The sequence below is a fragment of the Lynx rufus genome, unplaced genomic scaffold, assembly GCF_022079265.1.
Source record: "Lynx rufus isolate CCGP_SWC_20201006 ecotype Redwood Valley unplaced genomic scaffold, mLynRuf1.p SCAF_13, whole genome shotgun sequence".
Classification (NCBI taxonomy): domain Eukaryota; kingdom Metazoa; phylum Chordata; class Mammalia; order Carnivora; family Felidae; genus Lynx; species Lynx rufus.
Window position 1 is genome coordinate 55999688 of NW_025814827.1, and position 27669 is coordinate 56027356.

Sequence of the window (27669 nt, forward strand, 5' to 3'; positions counted from 1 at the left end):
GCCTGGCACCGGGCTTTCTGTTGACAGCACAGAGCCTGCTTCGGTTCCTCTGTCTGCTCCCCACCCCCGCCCGCCCCCCCTTCCCTGCTTGCTCTCTTTCTCTCAAAAATGTTTTTAAAAAAGGAAAGGAAACTTAACAATCTTTTTAAAAAAGATCTGGCCAATATGGGAAATAGGTTTATTTTAGTTAACTAGTGTAGCTTTTTAAAATGGAGGATGACATGTTTATGACATGATCTCTAAAAAAGTAAATTGTGGTGTCATAATTAGGATTATATCTCTCCTGGTAACACAGTGGTAAAGGAGATGAACTGAAACATCTGGCTCTTACTTTTTACCTCAAGAATATTTACTTAAGCAATAATAGTATAACGAGTATGGGAGAAGAAACAAAAAGTGCTGGATCTTTTCTATGAAGTAGTTGGTCTTTTAGGTGAAGTAACCATGTAATTGTAAACAAGTTATGGTAAGCAATTGTTTTCAATTCCATCAAGTATTGTTAGTAATTTTTTAGGTTCTAAATTACCTAATTTTATGTGAGTGGAAGTGTAGTGTTTAATCTGGAGCTCAACCTGGAATATCTCTTTGCCAGTGATAAGTCCTTGAGTGCGTTTCCTTTCCTGCTTCTTTTGACTCCCCTCATCTCCGCTTTCTGGATGTTGAATGAGTCAGCAATTTTGTCCTTCTGTTTCTCTTATTTGTAATCTCCTGTATACTCTCTATGTAGGATCTAGTCTAGATTATCTTGGTTGACTATATTAGATTGGATTAATTCAGAAGAGTTACTAAATTGTTTTGAACAAATGAACTTTTCTGCTGATACTACTTATTTATACCAGATAATTGATACTTTTTAATGTGGTTTCAGAGCCCTTTACTAACTGCATTTCCTTTTAATTAGATAGCCTACTGTTCTGACTAGAATGTATAATTTACTGTCTCCTAAATAATGCATATTTAATAATCTACGAGTCCATACATATGTATATGTAAGTTGTAAGTATGTCCCAGGCTTTTCCGTGTCTCAATTTCTGCTTATGCCATATCATCTTCAAATTCCTTTTTGTCTTCTTTTCCACCTGCCCATGTGTTCTACCTATATTTCAGGATCAAATTCACATTCAAACTTCTCTGTACAGCCTGTTCTGTCTCCTTGAGCCTGTTTTTTCTTCCTTAGAATTTTTATAGAAATAATCATTGGCCATTGATCATAAAGTTTCATTACTAACTTTGAACTTATACTTTACTGGTGTCATTAAAGGTCTCCACAAAAACAATAGGATATGTGTGTGTATTTACATATATGTGTGTATATGTGTGTTTATTTATACACACATTTATATATATACACACATATATAAAAAGAGACTTATTATAAGGAATAATAAATGGTTCATGTGATCATGGAGGCTAATTAAGCCCCAAAATCCTTCAACTTGGCAAGCTGGACACCTAGGAGAGCTAAGCCAGTGGTGTAGTTCCAGTCTAAAAAGGCTGGCGGGCTTGAGACCCAGGAAGAGCTGATGTTTCGTTTGAGCCTGAAGGTAGGAAAAAGCCAATGTCCCGGTTCAAAGGCAGTCAGGCAAGAGGACTTCCCTTAGTATTTATTTTGCCATTCATTCATGTGCCTTGTTTTACCAGCTAGTGGATAAGCAACTTGAGGCCAGGGACCACCTGTCATGCTTGCTTGCTTACCGTCCATAAATCCTTGCATAGGACTTAAGTGGTATATCTGCATACTTTATAAAACTTTAACATTAGAGCTGGATAGGGTCTTTGAGGTTATCTTGTTCCAGAGTTGGGGAATCAAGAACAGCTTTAAAATGGGAAGATTAGTAATATACCTCTTTCCTTGGTTATTAGAAGAGTAAGATGAGCTAATATAATGTGTGTGAAAAGTTAGGTGTCCTATTAATTAAAACTTTTTTTTTTTTTTTTTGGCTTAGAGCATGAATCAAAATAGTTTACAAAAGTCTTTTTATGTGATAAATTAGACAATATTTCTGGGTGGAAATCCCCTTTTCTTTCTCTTTCTCATATTCAAATGTATGTTCAAAATGTATCTCCAGATTTGAGATCATACCATCATTTCCTCAAAGCATATTATCTGATAGGTTGAATTTGCTGATTTGTATAAAATATTCCAATTAGGTATACATCATCAAGTGGTAGGTTTAGCTTTTGGGCATGCCTATATTGAAGTGGCAGATTGAGGCTATAGAGGTTGAGGTTACAGTATCTATTTTTTTTAATGTTTGTTTATTTTTGAGAGGGAGAGAACACAAGCCAGGGAGGGACAGGGACGGAGAGAGAGGGAGACAGAGGATCCGAGGCGGGCTCTGCACTGACAGCAGCAAGCCCTATGTGCATCCTGAACTCAGGAACCATGAGATCATGACCTGAGTCAAAGTCGGACACTCGACTGACTGAGCCACCCAGGCACCCCAAGGTTACAGTATCTGAAGACTGAAGTACTTTATTTGAATTTAAATACTCTTTTTTAGAAGTCTCCAGTTATGGGAACCGGTATTGATTATTTTCAAATGTTTTTATTTAATTTTTTCTTTCCTAGATTTTCTTGTAATCACATCTACCAAAGCCTTCAAGATGGTACTAGCAGACCTTGGAAGAAAAATAACATCAGCATTACGCTCATTGAGCAATGCCACCATTATCAATGAAGAGGTATGTAAAATATGTGAAATGCATGTGATAGCACATCATTACTAGCATTGGGGAGGTGAATTATTAGTAATCTCTCTGTTTATATTTGTTCTGTTGTAGATTTAATCATTGTAGGTAAACACTTAAAACTGAAGACACTAGTTAGTGTCTTTTATTGAGTTGACCATCTTACTGTTTAACTTGCTATAAAGAATTATAAAAAAGAAACAACAACAACAAAAAACCGAACCTTCACTAACATGTAAAAATGACATACATTTTATGTTTTAAAAAAGGGCTTAGGTCTGGAGATACACTTTTGCTTTGTCTCTTGGCATAGGCCTAAAACTTCATTGTCCTGCTTCTTTTTTCTTGGCTAGGCATGCGTGTGTGTCTCACCTTTTTCTCTTTGACTTCTACTTAGCATTCTTGTTAAAGGCTAGTATTTTTATTTTGTCTACTTTGATTCATTTTCTCTGAAATCTTCACTCAGTTGTTTTAGAGATTTTGTAAGCTGATTCCTTGTATGGTGTCTGAAATACTCTTCCTCCTGGCTTTCTTGTTTTAAGTTTAAAATATTTCTTTCTGGGGGTGTCTGGGTGGCTCAGAAATTTGAGCATCCAACTCTTGATTTCAGCTCAGGTCATGGTCCCAGGGTCTCAGGACCCCCTGTTGGCTCCATGCAGAGTGTGTTAGTCGTTTTGATCATAGAGCCTGCTTAGGATTCTCTCTCTCTTTCACCCTCCCTGTCTGTCTCCTCTTCTGCCCCCCTTTCTCTCTAAAATAAAAAAATATATATTAAAAAAAATTCTTAAAATATTTCTTTCTTTTTCCCCCCATGTCTTGTGTCTTAATGATTTGTCAATTGAAAAAAGATGAGAGTCCACAAGTATACTTTATATTTTGTGGTACCAATGGGAGAGTACTGAATTTGGTTTTAGAAGACCTTGTTTAGTGACCTACTTAGTAGCTTGTGATAGAAATCTGGGCAAGTCAGCTTCAGATTCTTTAATGTATAAAATAAGAAAACACTTACCTTATAAGATGGTTTTAAGGATCAAATGAAATAATAGATGAAAAGTACTTTCTAACTTGGAAGTTTGAAAAAAAAATTCTTTTTTTTTTTTAATTAAAAAAAATTTTAATTCCAGTGTGGTTAACAAACAGTGCTATATTAGTTCAATACAGTGTATAATACAGTGATTCAGTATTTCTGTACATTACTCAGTGCTCACTGGGAAGAAATTCTAATGCAGAATTTGTTATCAATATTTTAATAAGCTAATGGAATTGAATAATTTTGGGACCATCTTTGAATTTAGCTAGTCCAGCCTCTTAGTTAACAGCAACAGAAAGTCAGTTTCACATGTTTATTTATTGGAAGAACCAGGATTAGTGTCTTTTTTCTAATTCCTCATCCAGTGCTTTTTCTAATAATTATAACCATTGTTTAGTCTTTGGAATTCAGAATAAATAAAACAACAGCTTTCAAAACAGTTTTCCCTATTGTGTAACCTTTATTCTGTTTATGTTTATAGTGGAGAAAAAAAGAAACCAGGGAAAAGAGCTTAGTGGGAAGTAGAGTTAAAGCTACTGCTTGAATTAGCAAACTTCTCTGTTCCTAGTACTGTGCTGCTAGGGAATTAACAAGAAGAAATCCCTCTAATGAAAGATCAGTTCCATTTTTATCAGGCCCTTTTAGTGAGAGATAGATCTGATAAGCCTCTGTAGGATGTACGAAGTGAGTTGAAGATGGGAATTCATTCAAGAAGATTTGAGGGACTACATTTTTTTTTAAAGATTTTATGTCTGAGTCATCTCTGTACCCAGTGTGGAGCTCAAACCCACAGCCTGAGATTGAGCATCACACCGTCCACTGACTGAGCCAGCCAGGTGCCCCAAGGAATACATTTTTGCTGGCACCAGGGATTTGGCAGTGACAGAACAGACTACAGAATCCCTGCCCTCATGGAGCTTACAGTTTAGTGTGTAAACACTTATTTACATGAGCAACAAAGGCCTCACCTTTTTTAAGACTTTATAGTTTGTGACCTTTTAACTGGCCTTGTAACTCAGCAAATATATGATAGTTTTTTTTTTAATTTTTTTTCAATGTTTATTTTGAGAGACAGAGTGTGGGCGGGGGAGGGGCAGAGAGAGAGAGTGAAAGAGAGAGAAACCCAAGCAGGCTCCCAGCATAGAGCCTGATGCATGGCTCAGACTCACAAACCATGAGATCATGACCTGAACCAAAATCAAGTGGGGCGGTTAACCGACTAAACCACCCAGGTGCCCTGATAGTGAGTTATCAATGGAGGATAGTTTTCTTTTCAACTTTGTTCCTCTGCTCTGAGTGGAAATAGTAAGACTGCTAGGTCAGACTTGGTTATTTTTTGTTGTTGTTGTTATATTTTCCTCCATGGTAGTGCAATTAAGCAGATATAGTGAATATAAAGTGCTGTGTATCAGCCACAGGTATTCAATAGCAGCATCTCTTGCGTAGTAACTTTCTTTGGCTTAAAGAAAAAGTCTTTACTACTGTTATGTTAATATAGGAATAAAATTGTGATAATATTTGGTTGAATAAAACTAAATAGAATGTCTTATTTTGACAACATGATTAGACATTTGATAAAATGCTCTTTCTAAGGCTAATTGAAAAACTTTTTTTCCTATAATAGTGTAGTATTATTTTTATTAAGTTATGGTAGTATATGATGAGTAATCAGCCATTGTTTTTATAAGATTGAAATGATACACGGGGAGTGTTAAACTTTTTTGGGGGGTTGTGTTAAATTTTTATGTATTTATTTATTTGCAGGTATTAAATGCTATGCTAAAAGAAGTATGTACAGCATTGTTGGAAGCAGATGTTAATATTAAACTAGTGAAGCAACTAAGAGAAAATGTAAAGTAAGTTAAATTAATCAGGTAAAAAGCAGGCAAAACTGAATTTAGTTTACTGAGATGAGGAGGTAACCAGAAAAGTCTGCTATATCAAGAAATGTTTCTGCTTTAAGCATTTGAAAAGAATAGAACTCATATGTTGCAAGACTGTATTTATAGTACGTTTCTGTAATGATGTTTCAAAGAATAAACTACATGTGGCTTTCATTTAATTATGGATTTCTTTCCATTTTACTCCTTTATTTGGATGGATTCAATCATCTACAGTATAGTATTTCAATATAAAAGCCTTTTAACAATTCTTCATACAAAAGTGGTGCCAGTTTATCCTTTTCAGCCTTAAGATGACATTAATGAGCTTCCTTCATTATTGGAGAATTGTATTCATTTCTTGTTCTCCTTTTTGATTTTCTGTCCGTATTTGAATGAAGGAGTAATGTGTGTCATCTCAGTTACTGTGTTCACTGGGAAAGGCACTGACTGGGGCAGGGCTCATAGAGTAATACAGGCACCTCAGTTAACTTCTTGAATCCTTGCCCTTGTCATGTCCAGGCCATCTTTCCTTTTCATACTGTTAGACTGGGTAATGAATGTAGAACTGCTGGCATTTACACATTTAGAATTAGAGAAATTAATCCTATTTTCTGCTTGGTGTAAAGATGTATAAAGTATATATGTGAAAATAAGTAAATAAAATTAATACTTTGTGGTGATATGAAGACAAATTAATATTTAGACTTAAAAAAAAAAAAAACCTTGAAAAACTAACCAGTCTTGCATCTAATATTTCCTGATCAGTTTTTTAGGATATAGACTTATAAATCTGTGGTAATTACATGCATGTTAATCAGAGGGCTACTAATGTGAATGATTGAATATTTTTACATTCTCTGGAGCAGAAACTTTTTTTCAGAACGTCTTAACTGGCTTTTCTCTCCTACCCGCAAATAACCATCATCATGAAGGTCTGCTATTGATCTTGAAGAGATGGCATCTGGTCTTAACAAAAGGAAAATGATTCAGCACGCTGTATTTAAAGAACTTGTGAAGGTAAGAGTATATCAGGATTGTGCTGTGATTCTCTGTAGACCTCAGTGGGTAAAAATACATTAGCACTACGAACGAGAATATTATTTCAGAATACCTACTTACATTTTTATGGAATATTCATCTGTATTAAAAATATTAACGGAAAGATTATTAACTTTTCTAAAGGGGCCTATGTTTATTATTGACTTTTCTGAATACAGAGTTCTGAGTATAGATATGAAAGGCCAGTACTATTCCTGCAACAATTCCCAAAGCCAGGTTACAAAAAGTAAAACTGCACTACAGATTAATGGATGGAAGGGCCTCTCTTGAGTTTATCCTCTTTAGCATCAGGTTTTACCTTATTGGTCTTACTTTTGTATGGAAAGTCACTCTTGACAAGTCTTCTTTTCTGAACTGTTCATTGTTTACAGAATTTCCTTTGAAAAGACCAAATATCCCAACTCTTGCTTAGATTATGAGCAATTGGTGAAATTTTATTTTGCAAGTGGTAAATATAGCCTATTACTTTGTATCACCTTAGAACTGATTTTGCTTCCGTGGTCATGAAAATTATGGTGAGAATCTTAGAGCTTTAAAAAATATGTATGGGTCTTGGGGCACTTGGGTGACTCAATCAGTTAAGCATCTGACTCTTGATTTTGGCTCAGGTCATGGTCTCATGGTTGGGAGATTGAGCCCCATTGGGCACCATGCTGTGCATGGCGTCTGCTTAAGATTCTGTCTTTCTCTCTCTCCCCCCACCCCTACTCCTTTTGCTCCTCTTGTGCTCTCTGTCTCTCTCTCACTCTCACTCTCTCTCACTTTCTCAAAAAAAAAAAAAAAAAAAGCAAAAATAGGGGCACTTGGGTGGCTCAGTTGGTTGAACGTTCAACTTCAGCTCAGGTAATGATCTCACAGTCCGTGGGTTCGAGCCCCGTTTTGGACTCTGTGCTGACAGCTCAGAGCCTGGAGCCTGCTTTGGATTCTGTGTCTCCCTCTCTCTTTGCCCTTCCCCTGCTTGCGCTCTGTCTCTCTCTCTCAAAAATAAATAAACATTAAAAAAAACAGATATAGGTTCAGTGGTAGGGGGAGAAAAGGAAGGAACTATGAAAACTTTTTTTAGAGCAACAGATATCTGCTAGTGGTCTTCTAGTATTTTTCCATTTATTGTGTGAGTAGTTTCATTTATTCCTTTGGTTTCTTATAGACTAATAAATAAAAAAAGAAATTCAGACGTAAATGAGGTCAGAGAATTTATCCAGTCATGCTTCTTCATTTGTAGTTGAGAAAAGTGAGACAGCTAGTTAGTGGCAAACCCAGGTCTGATCTCTAAACTCTGTAGGATTCCTCACATTATTTCCAGTTTGCTTTTTATCTAGAATCTAAAATAGAAAATTTGCCTCTGTAGGCAAAATAGGGAAATAGTCAAGTTTTATGGGAATGGTAGGATTATGGTTGCCTTTTATACCAAAGTGCCTTTAAATTATTTTTACAATTTAGAAGTTGTGGCGATAGGGGTTTTGAATGTAAGCATATGTTAACCCAATCTTAACCTAATTTATTTCTGGTACATAGCTTGTAGACCCTGGAGTTAAAGCATGGACACCCACTAAAGGAAAACAGAATGTGATCATGTTTGTTGGATTGCAAGGGAGTGGTAAAACAACAACATGTTCAAAGGTAAATTATACTTAGTTTTAAAAAAAGTCATGGAACATATATGTTTGTATATATCAAGTTTTATGTTAAAGCCAGGCTAGAATGCTCGCTTTACAATTTTGTGTTATTTGATGTATCATTAATTTTTTGTACGGTAAGAAGAAAGAATCCCAGAGTCTCCCTTGTGATTGCTTTTTATAAGAATCGTAGACTTCTACATAGCTATCCTGTTTCTTTTACCAAAGAGACTGTTCCTGTACTTTAAGGACATGAGGATATGATTTTTGGAGAAGAGAACATGGAAAGTTTAGCTTATCTCCTGTGGTTCCAGGCTCTCTTTTCACAGTGTCCCCCCCCAACATAATCATAGATCTTTATTTTGCATATCCTTCTACTAATTTTTAATTCATTATACCACCTCTTTCTTCAGAATTACATGCCTCAAGTTTTTTTTTTTTTTTTTTTTCAATGTTTATTTTTGGGACAGAGAGAGACAGAGCATGAACGGGGGAGGGGCAGAGAGAGAGGGAAACACAGAATCGGAAGCAGGCTCCAGGCTCTGAGCCATCAGCCCAGAGCCTGACGCGGGGCTCGAACTCGCGGAGCGCGAGATCGTGACCTGGCTGAAGTCGGACGCTTAACCGACTGCGCCACCCAGGCGCCCCACATGCCTCAAGTTTTTTACCGGATTTTGTTTCACAAGCCTCAACTATGTTATAGTCTATAAAAAAAGAAAAAAGGATTATTTCTTAGAGGATTCTATCATTATTTATTTTTACTTAACATTAATAGTAGTTAGTATTTTTCACTATGGTAATGTATTGCTTGATCATTTTATGTCCTTTGAATGTTACTGTATGGCAGTTAGAATTTAAACTCTTTAGCAAATTCGCCATGTTCAAAAATGTAGGGGTGCCTGGGTGGCTCAGTCAGTTGAGCGACTGACTTCGGCTCACGTCATGATCTCATGGTTTGTGGGTTCGAGCCCTGCGTCGGGCTCTGTGCTGACAGCTCAGAGCCTGCAGCCTGCTTCGGATTCTGTGTCTCCCTCTCTCTCTGCCCCTCCCCCACTCATGCTCTGTCTCTCTCTCTGTCTCAGAAATAAACATTTAAAAAAAAGTAATAGTGGTGTGTGTATATAAATATAAATATATATATGTATATATATATAATGGAATGTTTGCTATGTTCAAAAATGTAATAATAGTGGTGTGTGTATATATGTATATATATTATATATAATATATATTATATATAATAGAATATAATATATATATAATGAAATGTTATGGAATGGAATATATACGTGTGTGTGTGTGTGTGTGTGTATGTGTGTGTGTATATATATATATATATATATATATATATATATATATATATATAATGGAATGTTACTCGGCCATAAAAAAGAATGAAATCTTGCCATTTGAAATGATATGGATGGGGGTGCCTGGGTGGCTTAGTCGAAGTGTCCAACTTCAGCTCAGGTCATGATCTCAAGGTTCTTGAGTTCGAGCCCTGCGTCAGGCTCTGTGTTGACAGAGCCTGGAGCCTGCTTTGGATTCTGTGTCTCCCTCTCTCTCTGTCCCTCTTGCACTCTGTCTTTCTCTCTCTCTCAAAAATAAACATCAAAAAAATTAATGAAATGACATGAGTGGAGCTAGAGAGTATTATGCTAAGTGAAATAAGTCAGAGAAAGACAAATACCATATGATTTCACTCATATGTGGAATTTAAGAAACAAAACAAATGTGAGCAAGGGGAAAAAGAAAAGAGAGACAAAGAAACAGACTCTTAGGGTGCCTGGGTGGCTCAGTCGTTTAAGTGTCCAACTCTTGATTTTGGCTTGGGTCATGATCTCATGATTTGTGAGATTGAGCCCCGTGTCAGGCTCTGCACTGACAGTGCGGAGCCTGCTTGGAATTCTACCTTTCTCTCTCCCTCTCTCTCTGCCCCTCCCCTGCTCACGCTCTCTCTCTCTCTCTCTCTCAAAAATAAAGAAACTTAAAGAAAAAAGAAACAGACTCTTTAAACTATAGAGAACAAACTGATGGTTATCAGAGGGGAGGTAGGTGGGGTGATGGGCAAAATAGGTGATGGGGATTAAGGAATGCGCTTGCTGTGATGAGCACCAGGTGTTGTATGGAAGTGTTGAATCACTGTATTATACACCTGAAACTAATATTATACTGGTAACTAACTGAAATTAAAATTAAAACTGTTAAAAATGTAATACTACTACTCTCAGGAGAATATGAGCAGTTTTACTTCAATCCTTAAGTAAATAACAAGAGTAAACAAAAGTATTTTGTGTATAATAATTTGTATTTATTGATATTGTATTTTTAAATCTTATTTTCCCAGTTAGCATATTATTACCAGAGGAAAGGTTGGAAGACCTGTTTGATATGTGCAGACACATTCAGAGCAGGTAATGTGTTGAAATTTGAAAACCGTTCTCTGTAATTTTTATTTTCAAGTCTGAGAACTCATTAATTCTTTATTTTATAGGAGCTTTTGACCAACTAAAACAGAATGCTACCAAAGCAAGAATTCCATTCTATGGAAGGTGGGTTTCTGGTTTTTATTTTGATACTCATGTCTTCTCTAAGTTTTTATTTTATGCCATCTTGTGACATTTTTAATATTTACTTAGAAGTTTAAATCTTTCTGGAACTAAGTAGGGTATAATTAATAAATTATCTTTTTTTATTGTACCATGACTCTTCTGATCCAGCCTTATAGATCAGAGTGGACATTATTTAGTTCATAATTCTGCCTGTATTTACCATCCTGCCTTGCATGCCTTCTGACTTGCTTCCCTATTCCTGTTGTTTCTTTTAAGACCTATCTGAAGCATTCCTCGATTAAATACACACTGGTGAATTCCATACTGTTTCTTTAGTACATAATTTTAAAAAGTTGTGTTTGAACATCTGAAAATAGCTTATAATTTGTCATTAACTCAGAGATTCTGATCATTGCTGTCCTTCATTTGATACAGTAGTTCAGGTAGGTAGTTTATACATGTTAGAATGATTGATGAAAAAAATCAAGTCTAGATTGATTTTAGGACTTTTTGAGAGGATAGCATTTTTTTAACATTATTAATATAAATGGCTTATTATACCCTTAGAAAGAAAGTTTAAAGAAGCTAAACTTTGAAGTAATTAAATGAATGATATCATTTTGTTAGTCACTGCCTTCTACTTTTTGGCTGGCCAGAAATGCGAACGAACTTTCTCTTTCCATGTATTCTTTATTTAAATTTTTTTCCTTTCAGTTTTATTTATTTATTTATTTATTTATTTATTTTTATTAAATTTTTTTTTTTAACGTTTATTTATTTTTGAAACAGAGAAAGACAGAGCATGAATGGGGGAGGGTCAGAGAGAGAGGGAGACACAGAATCCAAAACAGTCTCCAGGCTCTGAGCGGTCAGCACAGAGCCCGACGCAGGGCTCGAACTCACGGACTGCGAGATCATGACCTGAGCTGAAGTCGGCCGCTTAACCAACTGAGCCACCCAGACGCCCCTCCTTTCAGTTTTTTTATGATAATGTCTTACAGGTAGATTAAAGAATAATGTTAGGAATTTTATCTTTCTAGGATAAGAATGGTTTCTAATATAGATTTAAAAATCAAGGGATAAAAAAATCAAGGAATAGTATATTTTATCTTTAGGGTTCAAAATTTGTAAACAATTTAGCTGATAATTACTTGAACTATTGGCCAAAGCCAAACCATTTTCTTTTAAAGTTTATCTTTTTTTTTTTTTTGCAAGGGAGGGGGTAGGGACAGAAAGAGGAAGAGAGAAAGAGAATCCCAAGTAGGCTCCACATGGTCAGCATGAGGGACTCAAACTCACAAACCGTGAGATTTCACCTGAGCAGAAATCAGGGGTCAGACACTTAAATGGCTGAGCCACCCAGGCGCCCTTACTTATTTATTTTGTGAGAGGGTGTACGAGCACGTGTGAGCATGAACAGGGGAGGAGGCAGAGAGAGGGAGAGAAAGTGCATGCAAGAGAATCCCAAGCAGGCTCTACATGGTCAGCACAGAGCCTGATGCAGGGCTCAATCTCACAAACTTTGAGATCATGACCTGAGCCAAAATCAAAAGTTGGATGCTTAACTGACTGAGCCACCCACGGACCCCCAAAGCCTGAGCATTTTTAAACAGTTATCTCAATACCATTTATTAAATAATCTCTCCTTTGCTCATGTAAACTTAAGAAACATCATGTATGTGTGGAGTAAAGTATTAGTGTATCATTGTTTCCTCTGGGAGGACTGAAGGGAGTGAGACTGAGGAAGAATTTGAACTGCATCTCTGCTGTTAAATTTACATGTTAGCATTTATTTTAGGGGGTGGTACATGTAGGACTGTTTGTTATATTATCATTTGTTCTGTGTTAAAAAAAACTATCTCACATAAAACTTTTAAAGAAGTGAAAGCACTAACAGTTTCATTTCCTAGTTACCAGTTTTTAGTGTGTCCACCTGTGCTTTTTTTCTATGTCAGTACAAACAACCACACAGAAAGATAATTTGAAATTGAAATGGAGTGTTACAGTGCTTTGTACCTTGATTGTTGTGGTAGTGGTTATATGTAAATTTGTCAAAACTCATCAAAATGAACATTTAAAATAGTGCATCTTCCTGTATATTAGTAGACCACTGTAGAGTTGATTACAAGTGGGATCTTTTTTTTTAATTACAAATGAGATCTTATGACCAGATTGTGATTACTCTTAGGAGAGAGTGTGGTGCTGGTTATTGTTTTTTGATCTGGGTGTGTTTGCTTTGTGAAAATTCACTGAGTTTATAATTTGTGCAGCTTTTCTATATATATATTATACTTCGTTAACACATTTACAAAAAAAATGGGATCTTAATAATTCTGGAATAGATAATATACTATTTAATGTAATTCTTTTTTATGACATTTTTTTTCAACATTCTCTTGCCTAGTCTCACCTGCTTATTTTCCTAGATTAAATTTTAAAATTCCTTATTAAGTTCCAAAAAAAAATCTCTCTTAAGATTTTGATTGGAAGTACATTGAAACCAATTAATCAACTTAGTGAAGAGTTGACATCTTTACTGTATTTGTATAGTTAGCTTAGAAACCTACTATGTCATTTTTGCTTTAAAAACTTATGTCCTTAAATATAGTAATTTTCTTCATTTAAATCTCACACATATTTTTATCAAATGCCTTCATACCTGATTTTTATTGTTAATTTAGGGGGAAAACTTTTTTTTAACATATGTCCTTTCATCTGACAGTATTGATCTGTATAAGAAGTTGCCGCTACTGAAAACAGTGCAAATTAAAATGGGATTTCATTTCTTTTTTTTTTCTTTAATTTAAATGTTTATTTATTTTTGAGATGGAGAGAGAGAGAGAGAGAGAGAGAGGGATAGAGGGAGATGGAGGATCTGAAGTGGGCTTTGTGCTGGCAGCAGAGAGCCCAACGCTGGGCTTGAACTCATGAACTGTGAGATCACAACCTGAGCCAAAGTCAGACATTTAATTGATTGAGCCACCCAGGAGCCCTGGGATTTCATTTCTTGATTTTCAAGTTGAAAAGAGTTTTGAGAATTGTGAAAATGTAGTGAAATAGGAATGAAATTAAAATTTTATGGAAGACATTTTCCTCTTAGGAGCCAAAAGCCTACCATCAAATGTAATAACATTCAGGTTATAGGAGTACCAGAAGAAGAGAGAGAAAAGGGGCCAGAAAATTTATTTGAGGAAGTAATAGCTGAAAACTTCCCTAATCTGGGGAAGGAAACAGACATCCACATCCAAGAGGCACAGAGAACTCCCATCAAAATCAACAAAGAAGAAACAAAAAGCCTAAATTATCATATCATTTGATACAAATTCAAGCTGTAAGAATGTCATCACAATTTCAAAGAAACAACATTATGAACTCTTCATATTGACTATGTTTTTAATACCAAGAAATTGAAAAAACCTCAGATGACCAACAATAGGGCATTTATTCAAGAAATGATTGCGTAGCCATATGATGGAATGCTATATAGCCTAAAAGTCATGTTTTACAAGAATAATGGTTTTATAAAATGCTTAAGAAAGGGTGTTAAGTGGGAAAACATGTGAAACACTAACTCAGTCATTTATTTAAGAAAATATAAAAAGTATCTGAGGAAAACACATTCAGAGAAGACATGTGGCAGAATCACATAGAATTTTGTGATTGGAAAACTGGATATTGCTTGATGATACTCTAGAAGTGGTTTGCTATTTTTATTTTTTTTGTTTGCTATTTTTAATATTTATTAGATATTGTTATTCTAAATTGCAGTTGTGATCATTATGACTTTTTCAGAATGCATTAAAGGTGTAGAAACAGTTTCCAAATTATTAGTATTCATAAGTTTTGCTCTTGTGGTTGTTGTTAAATCATTTGTCCTTGTTAAATAGCTATACAGAAATGGATCCTGTTATCATTGCCTCTGAAGGAGTGGACAAATTCAAAAATGAAAATTTTGAAATTATTATTGTTGATACAAGTGGCCGCCATAAACAGGAAGACTCTTTGTTTGAAGAAATGCTTCAAGTCGCTAATGCTATAGTAAGTAGCTTTCAATTTAATAACATTGTAAGGACTTTGGTTAACTTAATTGCAAAACCTGACTGAATTTATGATCCATGTAAATTTATAAGTTATTTTTTGCCTGTATGATAGATTCCAAGTAATTTATTTCTATTTTGGGTACGTATATCTGTATGGTAAGGACTTAATTTTCTCTAGGTATGAAATTTTCATAAGTAAGTATCAAAAACTTCCTTTCTTACTTAATTATCTTATTAGTATATATAAGAAAAAATAAGAAACAAAAGTTTAGAATTAACTTTTAATATCTGTTGAATTTCCTTTCTGTAAATTATTTAAATTGGAACATTTACCTGAGATGGATTTTGAAAGATTTTCAAAATGAAGCACTTAAAAATGTTAATCATCATTTAGTGTCTCTTTAAAATTATGATGGAAATAATCTGGGGAGAAGAGGCGGTTTGTAAATAATCTGTAGCACATATTTTGCCCATGAACCCATGTTTTGCCATTGGAGAGTTGGCAGTGATTCTTTAGTTAATGGTTAATGCTAGTGAGGTTTTCTTTAGGCATGCCATTATTTTGACTTAGTTGAGCAGAGCTTAGGGAAAGAGCCTCACCTCTGTTTTATTAATATTGGTTTTAGTGCATACTCTTATATGTTTTTTCCTCTGATTTACTTTTGCTATTCCCTTTGCTTAGAATGTGATTCCTCCAGATCTTTGCATAACTTCTTTCCTCTTTATTCAGGTCACACTTTAGCTAAAACGTTACTACCTCCAGAGAGACCTCCCCTGGCTGCCCCACCTAAAGAAACCTCCCACATCTCAAAACTCATATTCTCTATCTCATTTTAATTATCGTACATCTTAAAGTTTACTTGCCCATTTATTATCTGTCTCCTTTGACTAGAATGCAAGTCTTATAAGGACTAGGATTTACATATTCATCTCTCTGTCTCAGGACCTAAATGGTGCCTAATACATAGTATTCCCTCAGTAAATATTTACTGATTGAATGAATAATTATTTATAATAAATATTTTTCTATAGCTTCTAATGATGACATTTGCTTAAGAGCAGGAAAAATATGTATTGTTTTCATTTAAATTTTCTAGCAACCTGATAACATTGTTTATGTGATGGATGCCTCCATTGGGCAGGCTTGTGAAGCCCAGGCAAAGGCTTTTAAAGATAAAGTAGATGTAGCCTCGGTCATAGTAACAAAACTTGATGGGCATGCAAAAGGAGGTGGTGCACTCAGTGCGTAAGTACCATTGATGCTGTTGTCCTAAGTCTTGGGCGTGTGTGTGTGTGTGTGTGTGTGTGTGTGTGTGTGTGTATGAGTGTATTTATGGCTTTCTTTTTGATCATTAAAAATATATTCAAGGCGGGGCACCGGGGTGGCTTAGTCGGTTGAGCTTCCAACTTCGGCTCAGGTCATGATCTCACAGTCCGGGAGTTCAAGCCCTGCATCGGGCTCTGTGCTGTCAGTTGAGAGCCTGGAGCTTGCTTCAGATTCTGTCTCCCTCTCTGTCTGCCCCTCCCCCATTCATGCTCTATCAAAAAATGAATAAATGCTAAAAAAATTTTTTTTTAAATATATTCAAGGGGCCCCTGGACGGCTCAGTCAATTAAGCACCCGACTCTTGATTTTGGCTTGGGACATGATCTTGCAGTTCATGGGATTGAGCACCGTGTCAGGCTCTGTGTTGACAGTACAGAGCCTACATGGGATTCTCTCTCTCCTTCTCTCTGCCCCTCCCTGCCTCCAAAGTAAATAAATAAACATTTAAGAAAATAAAATATATTCCAATATATACTCAAATTTAAATAATTAAAAATAAAATAAAAATATATTCCAATAGTGGACTTAATACGGTCTATAAAAGAAGTTTAAATTGAAACAGAATTTTGGAGTCTTTCTGGTATAGTTCCGTTTTAATAGGTGAAAAGAAATTTGAACTGTGTACCTTTGTCTAAATACTCTGTAATCTGCTAGAAATTTGTTTGCCTTTTTGAGATTATTTTATGTTTTCTTTTTCTTTGCAGAGTTGCTGCCACAAAAAGTCCAATTATTTTCATTGGTACAGGGGAACACATAGATGACTTTGAACCTTTCAAAACACAGCCTTTCATCAGCAAGCTTCTTGGTATGTACATTGGTAGGGGATATAGAAAAATCTCCGAAAAATAGCATAGATCTTTGGGATGGATTAGGATTTTAATCCTGCCCTCTCATTGACTAGTTCAGGAAAACCATTACCTTCCTTGATTTGTCTCCCTCACCTGTAAAAAGTAAGGGTGATGGTTTTCTGCTTCTTGTGGTTAGAGTGGTAGAATGAGCTACTCAATGGAAAATTTTTAGGAAAAGTTTTAGAGCACAATACAAAAATATGTGGTTGTGGTAATAGCAGGGGTAATGGCAGTAAAACTTTTGTACTAGGTAATAGAGTTAGAGAGCATGGAATTTGGAACCCTGGGCTGGAGTCCCTGCTTTGTCACTCTAGGTTCAGTTTTCTCACCTGTAAAGTATGGTAGGAATATCTGACCTGCTATCTCACATGGTTATTATCTATGTGCATGTATTTTGTATAATGTAAAGCAGCATATGCTATTGTTATTTTTTCTCTTTTTGGGTCTTGTAGGTATGGGTGACATTGAAGGACTGATAGATAAAGTCAATGAGTTGAAGTTGGATGACAATGAAGCGCTTATAGAGAAGTTGAAACATGGTATATGAGTAGCAAAAAGCATTTGCTCTCAGATGTCTTCCCATGATTTCTTTTTGATAAAGCTACTGTTAATTTGTTTGAAATGATAAATCTCTTATTAAAGTTCTTCAAATGTTTATTTTCTACATGATTTGTATGCAAATCATTTTAAATCTCAGATATGTGAGCAGTTGTAGAATTGAGTATTTTTGTTTTCTTTCTTGTAATCAAATTGCCTTAAAATTAAAATTGAAATGGAGTTTCTTGAAGTAAAACAGGTTAAATATAGGTTAGAACACTCTTCTAAACTGTTTACTTGTAAATTAAATGTGTGTATATATGTGTGTGTGTATATATTATTTACATTATAAAATATAAGGAAATTTAAAAGAATGAGATTAATAAACACTTTTTTTGACTCCACATTAAAGACCACTCTTATAGAGAATATATGTTGTGATTAAGAACTCAATCAAGTTCTTAAATCTATCATACCTGAATTTATATCTGATCTATTTTCAGCTGTATAACTTTTTCAAGTTACTTAACCTTAATTTCCTTACCTGTAAAAAGTAGGTAGTACTAAGTATCTTCCTCATGGAGTTGTGAAGATTAAATCAGCTGATATATATAAAATGTCTAACACATCAGAAGCATTCAACATATACTATTATTAACCATTCTGTTTTTCTCAAAATGATCTTACTTTTAGTTCCCATGGTCACATACTATCCTGCCTCTTTACTCTTTCTCACTCATGTTGTCAGTTACCTATGCCTTTATTCCTGTTTTAAATACTGGTGTTTTTCAGGGATCATGCTAGGTCATCTTCTTTCTCTGGAGCTTCAGACTCCTATCTGTATGTTTATTAGACCATTCTTGGATGTTCCGTAGACACTTCAAATTCAGCATATCCGTATCTTCCCATCCTAACTTCCCACCCCCTTGTTACCATCAATGAATGTTAACATCATTTGTCTTATTGCCAGAGTTAGGAACTTGAGTATGGTCATGGACTCTCTTATTTCTTCCTCACCCTGCCCATTACTTTTCCTGTCAGTCAGCTTGTCCTACTGATTTTACCTCCTGTCTTCATTCCATTCCCTTCTCCAGCTCCAGTAATTATGCAAGTTTACCTCTTGCCCAGATTGTTTATTCTGTGTTTTATCAGATCTTCCTGTTTCTTGGATTCTTCCCCTTGGATCTATTTTTTATACTGCAGCCAAAATGATCTTTCAAAAATGCAAGTCTGATCCTACTACTGCCTTTCTCAAAATCTTTCAGTGGCTTCCCCTGATATATGTTTTTACATGAGTCTACCATCAGGCTGGCTGGCTGGCTCAGTTGGAGGACCATGCAACTTGATCTTGGGTTTGTGAGCTTGAGCCCCATGTTGGGTATAGAGATTACTTAAAAATAAAATCCTTAAAAAAAGTGACTCTACCATCTAGCCCACATCCTCTACATCATTTTTGATGCTGTTCTTCATAGGATTCTGTGTGCCAATCATGCTGAATTTCTCTCAGCTTTTAAATGTACATTGCTATCTGTCTCCTCTGTGCCTTTGCCTATTAGGTATCTTCTTCCTGCCTCCACCCTCCTCTCCCCAGCCATACTGGGCAGCTCCTACTCATACTTAAGTTTCTCCTTCTTTAAAAGGGACATTTTACCTGATCCCTGGACTGAGAACTCTCTGCTTTATGTTTCCATCGCGCCCTCTAATTTTTGTATCATTCATCACAATTATTAGATACCTGTCTTCCCTGCTTGAAGGTGAAGGTAAGTTTCATAGCTGTGTTCCCCACCTTTTATGTTTACAGTATCTAGCAGTTTCTGACACTTAGTAGATCTCTAATAAATATTTATTGAATGAATGAATCTGTCCCTCATGGCCTGGCTCTTTTCCCCTGCCTTCCTCTATCTTGAACAGTCCTACCGCTGCTTCCACTACCACACTAAACTGGGTAAAGTATCCCTACTCAGTCTACTTTTTGACTCTTAGGTCTCTCCTTATGTCTGCATTTTGCTTCTGCTCTTAGCATTCTACTCATTTCTGTGGTCACCAAGGGCAAAACTAGTAACCTTTCTTTTTTCCCTTGGTTCCCAATATTTAAGTGTTATCTTTCTTTTGTTTTCAAACTCTTCACTTGGGTTCCATGACAGTGAATTTCCTTTGTTATCATGGCTTCAATTGTCATGTATGTATAATGACCAAATAATATTTCAGCCTTAACTTTTTCTACCACTGTTTAATTCTGCATTTCTAGCTGTCTGCTGTAACATTTCTTTTAAAATACTGTACTGCCAATGAAATTCAGAATGGCTAAAACCAAATACCTTTTCCATTTATATCTTTAGGACATAAATAGAAAATACTCTGGATGTTTTTGTCATTGTTAATTGAAGTTAATTTACATGTAATGAAATGCTTAGATCCTAAGGGTATCATTCCATCAATTTTGACAAACGCATAATAACCCATATCCGTCAGGAAACAACATTTCCATTATCTAGAAAGCTTGCTTATTCTCCTTGCCAGTAAGTACTTCATAGTATAGGAATCCTAGAGTATTCCTTTTTCCCCCACCTGGTTCCTTTGACTCAGCATCATATTTTTGACATTCATCCATGTAGTTGCATGTGCCTGTAGCTTGTTCTTTAATTGCTGAGTAGTAGTTCATCCACAGTCTCTCCATTTTCTTGTTCACAGATAGCTAAGTTGTTTATAAAATGCCAAATGATGTTCTAAAGTGTTTTTGCCACTTTACATTCTCACCAGCAGTATATGAAAATTCTGCTTGCTCCATGTCTTGCCCCATATCTTCTTTAACTTTTGGTGTTGTCACACTTTTTAATTTTAGTCACCCTAGTGGGTAGAGTTTATCTGCCTCGTTTTCGTGTTTTTTGTTGTTTGTTGTCCATTTTCTCTGATAGAATGTAAACTTCTCTAGGATAGGATCTGTGTATTCTGTACTGCATTCATCCTATGATCTTGCCCAGAGTAACTGCTCAGGAATATTTGTTGATTAGATGTTTTGTAAGTGTGCTTCAGGATGAACCCATGACTAAGGAAAAGATTAATTTTATTGAATGGAAGTGTACACCTTCTAATATATCTGAATAATTTATATTTCAGGTCAGTTTACGTTGCGAGACATGTATGAACAATTTCAAAATATCATGAAAATGGGCCCCTTCAGTCAGATCTTGGTTAGTTATCCTAAAAAATTTGTTTATTTTCATCTTCTTTTGTTTTTCATTAAAATTTTAAAGAGTAGATGCATTTACTTTCAGTATTTTTGCTATTTGCGTAAAAATGCTTTAAAAACTTAGTGTCAAAATTAAAGCTGAGTACTTAAATGTGAACATTGTGAACAGTTTAATCTCAAGCTGTTGTTGATTTTATGTTTAAATATATCTGTTTTAGGGGATGATCCCTGGTTTTGGAACAGATTTTATGAGCAAAGGAAATGAACAGGAGTCAATGGCAAGGCTAAAGAAATTAATGACGATAATGGATAGTATGAATGATCAAGGTAAGATGGCAGATTACTTGATTTAGAGGACAATGTTCTGAATATTTACAAGTGGATTCACTGTGTTCTTGTGGATAAGATGGGGAAAAATTTAGATTGAAAGATTGTTAGGTAGATTTGTAGCCCTTTGAAAGCTCTTACTCAAAGCATTGTAATTACTGGATTGACTTTATCAGAGAGAGAAATGTCTAATACAGTTCTCCAAATGAGTTTCATGAAAAGAACACTAGCTCTTCATGATGATGATGGAAATAACTTGAAAGGAGAGTTCTGTAATCAAATAAATTTGGGGGAATTATGGGTTAAAAAAACTATTATTTATTATAAGTCTCCTTAGTGCTCTCATATACTAACATGAATTGGGAATCTGTCAGAAAGATAGTTTAAGCAATGTTTACAAACTTATTTTATACTGAAACTCTCGGGCTTCAGTCTTATTAGAGATACACTGCTCTCCGGGTGCCTGAGTGGCTCAGTTGGTTGAGCATCCGAGTCTCCATTTTGGCTCAGGTCATGATCCCAGGGTCATGGGATTAAGCCCCACCTTGGGCTCTGTGCTGAGCATGGAGCTTGGGATTCTCTCTCTCTCTCTCTCTCTCTCTCTTTTTCTCCCTCTCTGTCTCCCATGCGTGTGGGTACTCTCTCTCTAAAATAAAAAATTTTTTTTAAAAAAAGGAAGAAAGAAAGACATACACTGTTCTCTGTAATCCTGCATTATACTTCCAGGTCTTTTATGTAATCCTTAGCTCGTTAACATTTATAGTACTATGACCCCTTTATCTTTTTTCCAGTTTTTTAGCACCCTTTCTGATGCAGCCCAGAAGATATGCTGAACAGTTTTTAGGTCTAACTCTACCACTTGACCTCTGACTTCATTTACAAAGAAATACAGGCTTTTGGCCTTGAACTTCCTTAACCATTGGCTACCTTACCAATACGATTGTGGCAGCCACAAACCACTCTTCAAGCTTTTTCAAGGACCTTAGGTCTCCTTCAGTACAATTCTTTCCTGGATCTCTAGTCTCTTCTCATCTTTTGACTTTTCTTTCCCATCAGCATATAAACATTAAGTTTTTTGAGCTATACTTCTCTCTCATGCTTTTTTATTCTTTTTCTCTTTCCAGTCAAACTTCTTCAAAGAACCGTTTATATTTTTCTCAAACTAGTGAAATCTGACTTCTGTCCCTACCACTGCTTGGAAATAGATACTAAGATTTCCAATAACCTGCTGGGCTGCTCCAGTTGATCCTTTTCAGTCTTTTTCTTGACCTTTACAACATTGACTGTTGTTAATCACCTTTTTTTCTTGGCTTCTGTTATATCATCTCCCCACTTTTACCCTACTTTTCTTGTTAACTCAGTTACTTTCCCAGCCTGTCCCTTAAATGAATACATACTACAAGTTTTGTCCTCTGCCAATGCTTCTTCTCATTCTGCTCATTTTCTTTGAATAATTCATCCACATCTGTGCTTCCTCTACTGCTTCACTGATTATTTTTTGTATTCTCTACCTCTTTCCTGGGCTCTAGGCTTTCATAGTAACCCAGATAAGACTATCTTTCTCATCTCTGAATCTTTGACACCGTGAAAAGTTTTGTATGTAGAATTAACAATTGCAGCCATAATTGGAGTATTTACTCTGTCCTGCTACTGTCCTGAGCACTTTACATAGATTAACCCATCTAATTATCACAGTCACTCTCAAGAGACAGTTCTGGGGTTAAAATCCATTATTATGTAACTTTTGTAGATTAGGAAACTGAGATATAGGAAAGTTGAGTAATTTGTTCAAGGATACTAGCTACAGAGTAGAGAGACTGGGCTTCAAACTCAGGCATTTTGGCTCAAGAGTCTACACTCTGGACCACTTCCTTTCTAGATGCTCACTAAATGGTGGACAGACATCTTTATTTACATAATTGAAAGTTTTCTGAGGCACAGATCCAAAATGTAGTTTTTCTCCCTTGGTGAGTGACGCTTCATCTATCTAATAGATACCTATTTACTTAGTCACCTAAGCTAGAAACTGGGGTCAACCTAGATTTGTGTCCTTGCTGATTTTCTATCTAGTGGTTCAACTGATGACAGAGGTAAACGTATTGAAGTGCCTAACTTTTTCCTTTTAGTTGTGTCAGTTTTCTGTCAGGTAAGCTCTTTTGTTGGGTACAATACATATTTAGGATTGTTGGGTCTTCTTGGTGAATTGACCTTTTTATCATAATGTCTGTAATGACCTCCTTTGTCCCTTGTCTATTTTGTCTGATTTTTAAAAATTTTTTTCACGTTTATTTATTTATTTTGAGAGAGGGAGAGACAGAGTACCAGCAGGGGAGGGGCAGAGAGAATCCCACGCAGGCTCCGTGCTGTCAGCACAGAGCCCAATGAGGGGCACAATGTCAGGAACCATGAGATAATGACCTGAGCTGAAGTCAACAGTTGAATGCTTAACTGACTGAGCCACCCAGGCGCCCCTGAATAGTTTTCTTAATGGTTGCTTTAGGTATTATAGTATGCATACATATTTAACTTAAAACAGTCTACTTCTATCAGTATTTTATCACTTTTAGGGGAATAGATAGGAACCTTAACATTATCTTAGATTTAGTGAGTTCCATTTCCTTAATATTTCTCATATCTTCCCTCTTCTCTTTGTCTCTAAATCCCCTACATTAGTTCATACACTCATCATTTCCCTCTCTTTTTTTTTTACACCCATCATTTCTTACCTAGATTGCTATCATAGGTTCCTAACATTTCCCTTTCTCTTTTTCATCCCTCTTTTCAGTTTGTATTCTTCATTGCCACAAGAATGGTCTTTCTAAACATAGAAAGTTCTGGGGTCAAACTCCTTCAGTGGCTCTTTAATGTTGTCATAATGAATTTGAAACTCTTAAACCTGGCTTACAAGTTCTTTATAATCTTGTCCTTATCTACTTTTGGAACTTTTTAAATCTCAGCTCTTATCCAAGCTTGGTTTCTTCTACAAAAAACTATTTTTATTCTAGAAATCCATGTTCTGCTTCCTAGAATGTCCCTTGCTTTCTCTTCTTTACTTAACCTCATACTTGTCCCTTAGGACAAGAGTTACCTTGTTACTCAGTTAAAGAGAAACCATCAGCATGGAGCCTTTCCTGACTTTCTTCTTTAAATTATGTCCCCTTTTGCTATTTGCTTAAATCTATCATGTTGCTTACCATGATATGCTGTTATTAGCGTGTCTTTTTCTTCACTACACTTGAGGTCTTAGAATGCATATTTCCTAAATATTTTATAGTGAAGATGGGGCTTAAAAGCTGCATTTATGAAATGGATTTAGGTTTTAATGACTGTAAGTTCATTATGAGACAATTTGCTCTTTATTTATATCTCATTGGTAATCAAATTTCACCTGGATTTCAGTTCACTTCTGGATGATATGCTTAGAGGGCATAGACAAATTAGAAGATATATTTAGGAAATGTTATTTGTAACCTAGAGGAAATTCATAAGAATTTGAAATAGTCTCTCAAATTCTCAAATATTTGAGAATATTTGAAAGCCTTATTCTTTGTGCCTGGCAAGGAGACATGTATGCAAATAGGAAGAAGTGCCATAGAAACATACATCATTTTAATATGTGAAAAGATTTTCCATAATTATAGGTATAATAGGATGGTATAGATTACTATATTTTATTATGTATTTATTTTTAAAGTTTATTTATTTTGAGAGAGTGCTCACGTGTGCATGCACGTGTGCATGAGTGTGGAAGGGGCAGAGACAGAAGGAGAGAGAGAATCTGAAGCAGGCTCCATGCTGACGTGGGGTTTGATCTCACAAACCATGAGATCGTGACCCGAGCCAAAATCAAGAGTCGGACACTTAACCAACTGAGCCACCCAGGTGCCCTGGAAATATTTTCCATAATTATAGGTACATTAGAATGGCATAGATTACTGTATTTCAGATACTGGGTCACCTCTCCTGGGGATATTAAGATGGAGGCTAGGTGACCATTTATTGGGGAATGTTGTAGAGAGAATGAAGACATAATAGAAATTTTGACTAAAGTCCATCCTGTTCCTGAGATTGTATGCAGCTAAAGCCAGAAGAAATACACATCATACTCATAGAGTTATAAAAATGCTGAAGGGGTGGGGCACCTGGTTGGCTCAGTCAGTTAAACGTCTGACTTCAGCTCAGGTCATGATCTCACAGTTCGTGAGTTTGAGCCCAGCATCAGCCTCTCCACTGACAGTGCAGAGCCTGCTTGGGATTCTCTCTCTCCCCCTCTCTTTCTGCCCCTCTCCCACATGTGTGTGTTCTGTCTCTCTAAAATAAATAAACTTAAAAATTAAAAAAAAAAAAATGGGGCCCCTGGGTGGCTCAGTCGTTTAAGTGTCCGACTTCGGCTCAGGTAGTGATTTCACAGCTTGTGAGTTTGAGCCCCATGTAAGGCTCTGTGCTGACAGCTCAGAGCTTAAAGCCCGCTTCAGATTCTGTCTCCCTCTCTCTCTGCCCCTTACCCGTTTGCACTCTGTCTCTCTCTCTCTCTCTCTCTCTCTCAAAAATAAACATTAAAAAAATTTTTAATTAAAAAAATTATTCTTTTTTTTTTTTTATAATTTTTTTTTTTTCCAACATTTATTTATTTTTGGGACAGAGAGAGACAGAGCATGAACGGGGGAGGGGCAGAGAGAGAGGGAGACACAGAATCGGAAACAGGCTCCAGGCTCTGAGCCATCAGCCCAGAGCCTGACGTGGGGCTCGAACTCACGGACCGCGAGATCGTGACCTGGCTGAAGTCGGACGCTTAACCGACTGCGCCACCCAGGCGCCCCTAAAAAAATTATTCTTAAAAAAATAAAAATAAATTAAAAACTAAAAATGCTGGAGGGAATTAACTCATTATGTTATAGAAAGGATTAAAATACTAATAATAATTACTTGATTATAAAAAATATAACCATTATTTTGTTGATGATAGGTAGAGCCTACCTACTTCCACTTGCTTAAGTGCCTAAATTTGTGATTTAAGTGTTACTAGTTATTTAGAAATGAGCAGTTTTCTTTTTTGAAAGACACCTTATGCTTCTAATATATGCTCTGAGGAGCAGGTGGATATGAGATATGGAAAAAGTGGACATGGGTTTCAAAGGTTTTCAGAATGTTCTATTTTACTTAAACTGTGGGGTGAGTACATGTTTATTTGTTTTAAAGTTTATTTATTTATTTTGGGAGAGAGCACATGTGAGCAGGTGGACGGGCAAAGAGAGAGAAGAGAGAAAATCCCAAGCAAGCACCTCCTGTGGGTTCAGAGCCTGATGCGGGGCTCCATCCCGTGAAGGAACCATGGGATCATGACCTGAGCCAAAATCAAGTCAGATGCTTAACCGACTAAGCTAGGAGCCCCTGTTTTATTGTTTTCATAGCTTATGAATATTATAAATGTTCTTTTGAATATATTCCATGTTTAATTTTTAAAAATCAGATGCAAACATGGCAGATGATAATAACATTTGTTAAATTTGGTGGTGACTTCATCATTTTGTTTTCGTGTGTGTGAGGTATTTGTACATAACTGTTTTGATAATGAATGTTAATTGTATGTAAGTGATAGTAATTAATCCTCATCTGCAGAACTTGACAGTACTGATGGTGCCAAGGTTTTTAGTAAACAACCAGGAAGAATCCAAAGAGTGGCAAGAGGATCAGGTGTGTCGACTAGAGATGTTCAAGAACTTTTGACACAATATACCAAATTTGCACAGATGGTAAAAAAGATGGGAGGTATCAAAGGACTTTTCAAAGGTAAGAAAAGTAACAAACTCCTCTTTTGTTAGTATTGAAAGTAAAGAAAGAAGGTGAGAAATTAAAAGCCAGGAGTGCTACCAGGATTGGCAAACACTGCTGAATTTCATGTTATATTCAAGTACTACTTGAATGTGATCTGTGATTTATCTGTTTGTACATTCAAAGTAATAAATACTAATGTTTAAAAAAAAACAAATTTAATGACTTTATTTTTATGATGTAATATATATTAAAGACAATTTAGAGCATATAAGAAAGAATAAGAAAAAAATCTTAAAGCACCCATTACCTTTTCTCTCCAGAGAATCCTATGGGTTTTATTTTAAATAACATTTGGTAAATGAGTGCTTTCTTCTGATACGTCATGACTATTTTTCTGTATTGTCAAATATTCTTCAAAATATAACTTTGAAGCACTGAATACTCTCCCAGGTATGCTTGTATCTTCGTTTAGTGCAATGGTTATTTATGTTGATCCATTTGCTCCTATATCAGTATCAGTTCCTGCATCAGTTCCTGTGCAGTCTTCCATGAGGCCAGGGATTTTGTCTATTTTGATCAGATACATAGTAGATGCTGAACGAATTTTGTAATTATTATTTCCAATTGGTGGTTAAATGTTTTCTCAGTATGTGTTTTTTAAATTACCACTCAAGTTTAACATCTCTTCATACATTTTTTGGTTTGAATTTCTTTTGTGAATCACCTCTTAGGTTCCTTGTTTATTTGTCTCATTTTCCCCCCTATTGCTTTGTAGTAACTCTTTAAAATGGTTC

The 27669-nt window shown here is 35.7% G+C and overlaps 1 protein-coding gene across 3 annotated transcripts in view; it reads left to right on the plus strand.

Annotated features, from left to right (window-relative positions):
* The window catches only part of SRP54 (signal recognition particle 54), a 39892-nt gene that overhangs the window by 7890 nt on the left and 4333 nt on the right, over positions 1–27669 (plus strand). For 2 of the 3 annotated variants that reach the window (XM_047075601.1, XM_047075602.1), the window contains 13 exons: positions 2573–2685; positions 5486–5577; positions 6537–6621; positions 8179–8283; positions 10627–10693; positions 10774–10831; positions 14719–14869; positions 15969–16117; positions 16903–17003; positions 17499–17585; positions 20701–20774; positions 20992–21100; positions 26720–26890. In XM_047075601.1, the coding sequence (XP_046931557.1) occupies positions 2573–2685; positions 5486–5577; positions 6537–6621; positions 8179–8283; positions 10627–10693; positions 10774–10831; positions 14719–14869; positions 15969–16117; positions 16903–17003; positions 17499–17585; positions 20701–20774; positions 20992–21100; positions 26720–26890 (1362 nt within the window). The remainder of the gene's footprint in view (positions 1–2572; positions 2686–5485; positions 5578–6536; positions 6622–8178; positions 8284–10626; positions 10694–10773; positions 10832–14718; positions 14870–15968; positions 16118–16902; positions 17004–17498; positions 17586–20700; positions 20775–20991; positions 21101–26719; positions 26891–27669) is intronic. The other variant, XM_047075603.1, reaches the window with a different exon arrangement.